Here is a 10,683-nt window from a genome sequence, read left to right as displayed (position 1 = left end):
TCCATGGATCCACGGTCTTCCCAATATCGCGGTATACGGGAGTAAGAAGCCACGACTATGAAGGTCACCACCACCTCCTTTCCTTCCATATTTACAGGTAAAGAGATCTGCCCCTCAGGGATCACTGTCTTGCCGTCAAAACCGACCAATGGTGTGCCATATTCGGATAGGTCTGCACTGCTCAATCCGAGTCCTCGGTAAAGGTCTGGGTACATCACCTCCGCCCCGCTTCCCTGATCTATCATCACTCTTTTTACCAGGAAACCGCCTATACGGGCACTGACCACTAGCGCGTCATCGTGCGGTTGGACCGTTCCCTCCAAATCGCAGTCATCGAAGGCGATCGGCTCTTTGGTGGGTTTCATCCTCTTCCCATGAGACGGTCCGTCTGACCTTCGGCCGCCGCGGTTAGCGTCCACACCCCTTTCCCCCCGCCGTGGAGCAATTCTTAGTAGGGGCGTGGATGACTTCAATTATTCCGAGGGGAGGTGGGAGTGGGTTGCCCCTATGTGGAGCGCCTTGGCCTGCCCCTCGGTCCCCTGCATCCGTCACAAACTCCTTTAGATATCCGGCCCCGGCCAGCTGCCGAAGATGATCTTTCAATACTCGGCACTGCTCGGTGGTGTGCCCTTTATCTTTATGGTAGGTGCAGTACAAGTTCTGGTTCCTTCTCGTTGGGTCACCACCCATCCTGTTCGGCCACTTAAAGTAGGGTTGATGCTTAATCTTGTCTAGAATCTTATGCACCGGCTCCTTGAACGCCATATTTACTTCCCCTGCCAACGCCTCTGATCCCTGCATCCTCATGTTCCCTCGTATCCTTGGGGGGAAATTGCTCTGCCGGGGATGATTTATCATTGGTGCCTTACCCTTGTTTTGCAGCCGGTCATCCTCTAGCCGTTTATACTCTTCTATGCGCCTCATTAGCTGCCTCATATCCTCGGGAGGTTTCTTAGTCAGCGATTCCCTTAGGCCTGAATCCTCGGGCAACCCCATCCTGAAAGTGCTTGCAGCAATTTTGTCATTCCCTCCACCGATCTCGTTGTAGAGCTCCCAATACCGACTGGCGTAGTTGCGAAGGGTTTCTCCCACCCTCATCTTCATCGACAGTAGTGCATCCACCGGCTGTGGTACACGGCTACAAGTAACGAATCTGACTCCGAACTCCTGTATTAACTCGGCGAAGCCGCGGATGGAGCCTTTCTTCAGACCGTTGAACCACCTTAGCGCGGTAGGGCCCAGGCTTGAGGGGAACACCTTGCACATCAACGCATCATTCCGGGCATGTAACGACATCATTTGGATATAGTGGCTGACATGTTCAACCGGATCGGTCTTCCCGTCATAGGAGTTGAACGGGGGGCGTGTGAATCTGTCCGGCATTGGGGCGTGTTCGATTTCTGCTGAGAACGGTGACCGAGCAGCCTGGCGCAACGCACGGCTCATTGCGTCCATGGCCGCGTTGTGGTTCCGCTTTTCCTCCGGGGAATCCGAACCCCGATCTGTATACTCTCGTGAGCGTGAGCGCTCTCGCCGCTGACCCCTGTGTGACGAGAGTCTCGCGAAGCCGAGCGTTCTCGCTGGCGACGGTAACCGAATAGTTCAGAACCTGCTCCTTGTCGCTCCCCCCCGGCCCCCGGTCTTCTTGCTCGGTTATCCTGATTCATTCTCTGGCGCCTATCTTCTGCCTCCAACTCTAAATCTCTCACCATCCTTCGCAAACGCTCAAGCTCCTCGTCCCTTTCATCAAACCGCCTTCGCCCGACGCACCGGATTCCCCCGTTGCGTCTGGTACGAGCCCTCTCCAAATCCGGAACTTCCTTCTGCTCTCTCCTGATGCCTGTCTTCGTGCCATTTCTGCCTTCGTTCTCGCCAAGTCGACCCCCGAGAGGATCCGACGGAGCCGCTTTCGGCGTCATTCCCCGAACCTGTTCCGGACATCTATCTCACGTGCGAGCCTCAGCTGAACCACAGCAGCGTAGGAATTCCCCACAGACGGCGCCAATTGTGCGGGTCGCAAATGAGGCCAATGGGCTCAGCCCCACTTGGGCTCACAACTAATTTGTTTGTAAGGCTGAATTTCCTACTATGGGTGATCCTACAACCAAGGACTCACTGAGATCACCTTTCTCCTTCTTGGCGACACAATCTTTCCTCCCAACTGCTCTCCGGACTCTCTTTTTCTCCCCTTTTTCTGACCAACCCTTCTTTCTTCTCCTTCCCTCTTATTTATAGTGCTCAGCTCAGGCGAGGGTCATTAATGCTTCTCATCTTTGTGCAACAGAGGGTCCAGTAGGATTTTCTCTAAATGGGAGGTTAGGTATGGGTGGCTTTGGGACTTGGTGCCCACATTGTTGGCAGCTCGGCAGAGTCAGGGCGCGTTGAGTGCTACGGAAGGTCCAATTAGGGGGGTGGTAAGTGGGAGTCTAGGTCTGGGTGGCTTTGGGACTTGGTGCCCACATCAGGTCAGAGCGAGGTGCTGGCGTTTGGAAGGCCCTCTTTGAGCCGAACAAAGTTGAAGTGCCGTTCAATAAAAGTGCTCGGTAAAAATTATGCCGATCATAACTTACTAATGAAGCTCGGCACTCCCGAGCTGTGATAGCAAGGGTTGGGCCTTGGGGCGAAATGAGGATTGGGCCCAAAGACCGCGTGTTTTGGGACGGAGACTTGGGGTTGAGTAGGCCCAACACTTCGGGTGCCGCACACTTTACTTTGAATCAGTATAGCTAAAAACACTTAAATAAATACATCATATATTCTGTAATCAAATATATTTATGATAATTCTTTACTTGAAATTAGTAATACAATAGAAATAAAATTGTAACAACTGTAAACAATTTTTCAATAGTTAAAATACACAAATTAAAACCAATTAGGATAAAGTTACTTACCTCAACTAACTAACCACAAGGATCTTCTCCCTAACACTTTCTTTAAAATCCTTATATATCACCTAAACAATTTTCAAGCACTATACTCAATAATCAAATAATTCAAGAAAAACTTAAAACGGTACCTGGCTAGAAGAGAGATTGTTAAAAATATCTCATAATTTTCACTATTATCTCAAAGCAAAAATCCACTTAGTTATATATATATATATATATATATTCCTTGCTTTCTTCCACTAATAATCCCCTAGGATAATATGCATAAAGGGTAAAAGTCATTTGTAAAAGAAGAGTAACAGGTTAGGTACACGTGTTTCCCTTTTTTTTCTTTTTTTTTTTTTTTTTTTTTTTTTTTTTTTTTTGATTTGGTAGCTGGCCCATCTTCAACAAATGCACTATTATGTACACCTTTTCTTCTTCTCATTTTTTTTTTTTNTATACATCTCCGGTCGGGTTCGGGTTGCTCGGGTTTTGGAGAAGCAAACCCGCCACTCGACCCGCCGGTGTCGGTTCTAAAGAACGGAAACCCGCCGCCGACCGACTGGACCTTCGGTTCGGGCCGGAATCGGGTCTCCGGCGGGCGGGTTGGCCGGGTTTTCGGGCTCCGGTCGGGTCTGGACAGCCCTAAGCGACATAGCGTGTTCTACACGAAAATAGGATCCTTAGAATTTTCCTTTTTTTTTTCTTCTTTTTTTTGAAATCAATATATATATATATGAATAATGAATGATTGAAAAATTGTACAAATTTTAGATGGCAATCTCCATAATTTAAAGGCTGGTGGGACGATATTGCTTGGGTTAGTAATCACTATTGTAGATGAGAAAAATAGATTTACTAACGTATATTCTTAAGGCATATATTAATAATTTATTTTAAGAAATTTTTTATAAAAAAAAAAATAATTTACTGCTTTAACAACTTTTTAAATTTTTTATAAAAATTTTATAAAATAAATGATTAATATATATTCTAAAAGCATACATTAATCGAATCTTATAAAAAAAAAAGCATCACATTATGATAAGCCTAATGGAAGTCTTGTAATCCATTTATGGCTTAATGGCTGTAAGAGACCCGAATTAACAATTCATTACTTCCGTGATATATATGATATATCCACGAAGGACAGCACCGTCTAAAGCCAAGTAAACCAACGTCAACCCACGTTATTCTCTCTCTTCTTCTCTATTTTTTCATAGCAATAAATAACGAAGACAATTACGGATCATAAACAGTCATGATTATTCCACAGAGGACAGAACTGTCTAATCCCCAAGTCAAGTAAATCACGCTAAGGCCTTTTCCAAAAATTTGTGCAAGACATTTAAACGGCCTGTAGGCAAGTTTGTCTCCATAAGAAGACTTTAAGGGTCCGTTTGATTGGGGGAGTGAAAAAGTGAGAGGATGGAAAATTGTGAGAGGATAGAAAAGTGAAAGGATGAAAAATTTTTATTTTTCCTCTTATGTGTTTGGTTGGAGGGGTGGAAAAGTGAGAGGGTGAAAAACTATTTTGTTTGGTTGGAAAGAAAAAGAGAAGGATAGAAAATGTAATTTATATAAATTGACCATTATACCCTTATTACATAATATGTAATAAATAAATTTATTGTACTCATTAAATAAAACACCATCATTTTTACACTATTATTTTACAAAACACCCATATTAATTTATCCATATACATATTTTTTTATTAAAATAATATTTCCCTTTTCTTTAATATTTTCCAACTACCCCCACCTAACCCCTCCTCCCTTTTTCTGATTCATAAAAACGCATCTCTATCTCCTCTTGTCTCTGTCTCCTTTTATCTCTTTTCTCTGTGTCCGCCTCTCTTTCTTCTCCTTCTTTCTTTCTTTTTTTTTTTTTTTTTGGGTGAGGGGTTGCAGGTGGATGGCCAGATTTTGGACTAAAGTTTTTGGATGAACATGGGTTTGTCAAAAATAAAATGATAGATGATGATTTCGTTTTTTGGATGGGTTTTTGGATGAACACGGTAAAAATTTCGTTTTTTTTTTTTTTTTTTTGAGAATATTTTTCTTTCCTCCTCTTCTTTTACAATTTGAGTTTTTTGCTTTTATTATAGATGATGATTTTGGGTTGGGTTTGATTAAGGGCAGTGATTTTGAGTTGGATTTTCTATTTGTTTTTCCGTTAATTTTGTGTTGATTTTGAGTTAAATTTTTGTGCTAGATTGCAGTGTTTAGTGGTGGTGCTGAGTTTGGTGGTTATTTCCTGCTTCTTTCTTCTTATTCTGCCGCGCCCGCGCTGGGTTGTTGTAGACATTGGAGAGGGCATTTTTTGTAAAAGTGCAAAGAGGCAATTTTCTCTCATGCGTTTTCCTTCCGATTTGGGGAGACAAAATTTGTGGGCCCGGGAGAAAATTTTCTCCCGAGATTTCCACTCTCCCTATTTTCCTCTCTTTCCCAAACAGTGGAAAATACTGTTTCCACTCAGTTTTCCCCTCTATGTTTTCCATCCCCCCTAAAATCACCCCACCCAAACACAGTGTAAGCGACTTAGCGTGGTCCACACGAAAATAGGGTCCTTGGAATATCCTAATTATAATTATATGTGCCGAGATTTTATTTATTTATTTAATAATATGAGTGGTTTAAAATACACATTTTCTTTTTCTATGGGAAAATACCAATATGATGAGAGGTGTAAGAGTAAGGGTAAATAATTGTAAGAGCCTTAGCATTAGAAAATTTCAATTCTACTCTATTTTACCATTTTAAAAAGTCACTTTATCATTATACCATACTATTTTACAATACCTACAACATTCCAAAACTTTATTTTTATTTAAATATTATTTTTTAATCTTTCTTTATTATTTCTTTTCAACCGTCGCTTTTTTTTAGATTTGGCATGATTCCAACGGCTCCACCATCACCAATCACCACACCACTACCACCACACCACACCACCACCTCCACGGCTCCACCATCATCGATCACCACACCACCACCAAAATGTTTTAGCCTAACTGCTTCAGCCTCTCATCATACACATTACACAATTAGAAAACCAAACATATTTCAGCAGGCCTGCAGCCATTAATGAACGCAGAGGAACTCATGAACCCAGACACTGCCGATCAACCCTATCACCAAAAAAAAAAAAAAAAAAAAAAAAAAAAACAAACAAACAAACCTAGATCAACCCGATCAAAACCCAGACAACGCCGCCATTGCCGTCGCTAGATCAACGTTATCTCCATCGTTGATCAACCCAGATCAACCACCAAAATCCCACTGGAACAAAAACCCAGACACCGCCAATCAACCCAATCACAACAACAACAACAAAAAAAACCTAGATCAATCCCCGATCAAAACCCAGACACCACCGCCGCTAGATCAATGTTTCCTCCATCGTTGATCAACCCAGACACCGTCGACCAACCCGATCACAACAGGAAAAAAAAAAAAAAACAAACAAACAAACCATATCAACCCCGATCAAAACCCTGACACCGCCGCCACTGCCACCGCTAGATCAACGTTTCTTCCATCATTGATCAACCCAGATCAACGTTTCTTCCATCATTGATCAACCCAGATCAACGTTTCCTCCACTTTGATGTGTGATGTTGATGTTGGGAGAAGGATGATGTTTGGGTATGAACTGAGGAGAGAGCAGATGAGAAAGAGAGAAGGAAGAGAGAGAAGAAACATAAATAATGAGGGAGGAGAGAGAAATTTCGGGGGAAAAGCAACTTAAAATATTATTATTATTTTTACAATACTGAGAATTGCACTGTAGCAGTATTGCAAAAAAATTTGCAATAGTTGGGTTTAGAATTCTCTGATGTAGAGTACTTCGGGGTTGCAAATGTCAAATTCTCCTTACATTTGGCATTTGTATTCCCCAATGTTAATGCTTTAAGTAACTAACTCCATGATGGATAGAGTTTATAAAGACTAATCATTAAAACATAAAGAGGGTTCTGTTGGTCTCTAATGTGAATGACAATCTCGTTAGATTAGGAATCACAAACATAAGGACTTTAGTTTGTAGAGAGAAACCGCTTAGTTAGTTTAGTGGTTCTTAAGATCTCATGATATTTATAAGATTTTAGTTTGAAACCTCTTGCCCCCATAATAGGGATATTCTCATAGAATTCCTTTTTATAATAACTTGGTGCATGTGGGATGGAGGAATTGCATGCACCCAAGATAATAGTCAGATACTCAAAGAAATCTAGACACTCTCGTCTGTCAAAAAAAAAAAAATTGTAGAGTGGAGGAGACAATGATCGAATTTAAGACCTTTTACTTTGATACCATGTTAAATTATCGATTGTTTCAAAATCCCACATTGGATATTAATGTAAAGAAATAATGGTTAATATAACATTGTTGAGCTCATACCTATTAGGTTTTTGTGTTAAATTTGTCTTTATATGTTATATTGGTACTTTATTTATAAACAAAATATTTTTTAATGCTTTAAATCATTGTAGGCTACGTTAAACATGAATTACTTGAATTAACACAACTATTTTTTTTCTTTCAATTTAGCTAATTATTTGTGATACAACTAATTGTAGAAGCTCATTTGGAAATATTCTGGATAAGCTATTCAAAATTAACATACTTAGTAGAAGTGAATCACTTTTGATCAATATTTGCTTTTTTTGCTTTGAAGAGAAATAACTGAAGTAATGTGTCATTCTTTCACTTCATTATCTTTCTACATTTCTTTATATTTTCTAATATGATGTGCGTGTATATACAGGCTTCAGTGTCGCTAAATATTTGTTGAAGGTTTTTACTATTAATTATTGAAATCTATATATATATATATGTTTTGCAATGAATTTTCATTAAGTTACATCATAAAATAAATGTTTGTGATTTCAGCCAATCTGAATGCGTGGGTAATCTAGTTTGATTATCATATTTTGGACAAAAAATTATGATTATGGTTTCAAAACATGATTTAATGCGTTTACTAAAATTTATAAATTGTGCATTTTTGGGTCTAAATAACATAGTTCACACGAAAAGACAAAGGACGGCAACATCTAATATCCAATATGCTCTTTATAATCTGCTAAATATCTTTTCCACAAATTGTTTGCAGAAATTTTCAACAGCGATATCTATAACTTTGTCTGCATTAGTGTGAGTTTGGATTCACGTTTCCTCATGTTGCGTTTTTTTTTTTTTTTTTTTTTTTTTTCTCAGCATGTATAAACAGTAACTGCATTGTTCATGCACCTTAGGAGACAAAGTGCACTGTTTATGCACTATTCATGCACTGTTTACGGGTCTCATGACACTATTCACACTTTTAAAAATTATTTTGTTACGGTGTTTTTAGTTTTCAGTTTTCAATTTCAACAAAAATAAATTATATCTAAATGGACCCTTAAGGTAGTCTTGGGCCCCTAAATTTGGCAAATTGTTTGCAGAAATTTTCAACAGCGTTATCTGTAACTTTGTCCGCATTAGGAAACTTAAGGTAGTCCTAGGCCTTAAATTTGTTGTATCTTGATTTTTCTACGAAGGACAGTACTATCTAATCCCAAGTCAAGTAAACCATGCAAGTTTAAAAGGAGTCCAATATTCTGTCTCACTCTTTCTGCTTCATTATATACTTTACAAATAAAAACATGCCACATGTCCATCTATTTTATTAAATGCTAAATTTATACATTCTATTAGTTCAATTACCTAAATATGATGGGTTATATATTTATTTATTTAGGAAATTAAAATAATAGAAGGCATAAATTTAGCATTTAATAAAATAGGACATATGACATGTTTTTATTTGTGGAACATGTAATGGAGCAGAAAGAGTAAGATAGAAGATTTGGACTTATTTAAAATGCCGTGTATGCAAGTTTGACTCCATAAGAAGACTTAGCGACTTAGCATGTTTTACAAGAAAATAGGATCCTTAGAATTTTTTTTCTTTTTTTGAAGTCAAGATATATATATATATATATATATATATAAAAGTTTATCAAAATCGGGATCTTACGTATGATCGTTGAAGGTAAGTGGGATCGTAGATTGTAGAATCGGATCATGTATTGTGAGATTCTACATATTTTTCAGATTTAAAGCAAAAAACACATTGATAATAACTTTGTATGTTGAATAATCACATAAATTATAAATTCATCCATAAAAAAACTAAGATTTGCATCATATGATGTAATTTGTATGTCATACATCACCAAGTCTATACTAACGAAACAATATATATTAAAGTTTTGACCCAATGTATCTAAAAAGTTCAATAAATGTTTAATTAGCAACAAAATACCAAAATATTTTCAAAACGTACATATGGAAAATATTATCCAAGTTCTAAGTTTCAAATTTGAAATCCAAAATAAGTTAGCAAATGAAACTAGTAACTACAATATGAAATCCAAAATCAAGATGAATATTAAGGTGAAGTGAACATTTAATTATTTCCATTCTAAGGTTCTTATAACCACCGTCCTAAATTCAACCCGAACCCGACCGGAGATGTATAAAAAATCCGGCCAAACCTGCAAAATCAAGCCAAATCCGAGGAGATCTCGACAAAATCCGAGGAGATCTCTACCAGATCCGGCTAGATCTAGTGGGATTTATCCAGATCCGGCCAATTCCAGCAATTTTTAGTGAAAAATTTCAGATTCCGACGAAAAAAATGCAGATACCGGCGAGATTTTCCAGATTCCGGCATAATTTTCCAGATTCCGGCGACATTTTTCAGATTCTGGCGACCTTTTTTTTTCAGATTTCGAAGATTTTTTTTACTCCGGCGCCCGACCGACCCGACCGACGCTCACCCTCACCCGAAACCGACTCGACCGATTTTTCCGGCGGTCGGTTTCGGGTTCCTCCACCCTCCCACCCGACGCCGGCGGGTCGAGTACGGGTTGGGCCCAAAACCGACCCGGCCCGACCCGTGGACAGCCCTAAATTGTCGCTAGTCTTCTTGTGGAGTCAAACTTGCATACTGTCCTCCGTAGAAAAATCAAGATCCAACAAATTTTGGGGCCAGGACTACCTTAAGTTTCCTAACGCAGACAACGTTGCAGATAGCGCAGTTGAAAATTTCTGCAAACAATTTGTCAAAATTTTGGGGCCCAGGACTACCTTAAGTTTCCTAATGCAAAGTTACAGATAACGCTGATGAAAATTTCTGCAAACAATTTGTGGAAAAGATATTTAGTCTGTTTAGATAGCACTTATTGTTGCTGAAAGTTGCTAAAAACTGATTGTTGCTGAAAACACTGTAGCAAAATAATTTTTAAATATATGAATAGTACCGTAGGACTCACTTTTAATATTTTTAATGTGTGAACAGTGCATGAACAGTGCGTAAACAGTACATGCACAGTAAATTTTGTCCCCCAAAGTCAAAAAAGCCGGCCAAAAAAAAAAAAAAAAAAGGGAGAAAATGCAACAAGTGAAACGCAACGCAACTTTACTAGCTATCCAAACCGGCACTGAATATTAGATGTTGGTGTCCTTTGTCTTTTCATGTGAACTATGTTATTTAGACCCAAAAATGCATAATTTATGTTTTGAAACCATAACCGTAATTTTTTGTCCAAAATATGATAATCAAACCTGGCTACCCACGCATTCAGATTGGCTGAAATCACAAACATTTAGTTTATCATGTAACTTAAGGTTGTTTTTGGTTCTCGTAAAATATTTTTCAGAAAATAAATTTTTTTGGAAATGTTATTTTCGGAAAAGGAAAATATTTTCAAGTGTTTGGTTGCATTATGAAAATTGTTCTAGAAAATATTTTTATGTGTT

General features: G+C 38.9%; 1 protein-coding gene and 1 long non-coding RNA gene across 2 annotated transcripts; one reads left to right on the top strand and one right to left on the bottom strand.

The window, feature by feature from the left end:
- Positions 1 to 408: 408 nt before the first annotated feature.
- LOC112027466 (uncharacterized) lies at positions 409 to 1,446 on the bottom strand. The gene has a single exon (XM_024060131.2). The coding sequence runs from the start codon at positions 1,444 to 1,446 to the stop codon at positions 409 to 411; it is 1,038 nt and encodes a 345-aa protein (XP_023915899.2).
- Positions 1,447 to 4,287: 2,841 nt separating this feature from the next.
- LOC136061630 (uncharacterized) lies at positions 4,288 to 6,348 on the top strand. Its single transcript, XR_010623465.1, has 2 exons — positions 4,288 to 4,892; positions 5,090 to 6,348. It is a non-coding gene; the product is annotated as an uncharacterized LOC136061630 (long non-coding RNA).
- The last annotated feature ends 4,335 nt before the right edge of the window (positions 6,349 to 10,683 follow it).

The sequence above is a fragment of the Quercus suber genome, unplaced genomic scaffold (genome assembly GCF_002906115.3).
Source record: "Quercus suber isolate HL8 unplaced genomic scaffold, Cork oak 2.0 scaffold_336, whole genome shotgun sequence".
Classification (NCBI taxonomy): domain Eukaryota; kingdom Viridiplantae; phylum Streptophyta; class Magnoliopsida; order Fagales; family Fagaceae; genus Quercus; species Quercus suber.
The sequence above is the reverse complement of the archived record's forward strand: the minus strand, read 5'-3'. Positions and strand labels throughout refer to the sequence as shown.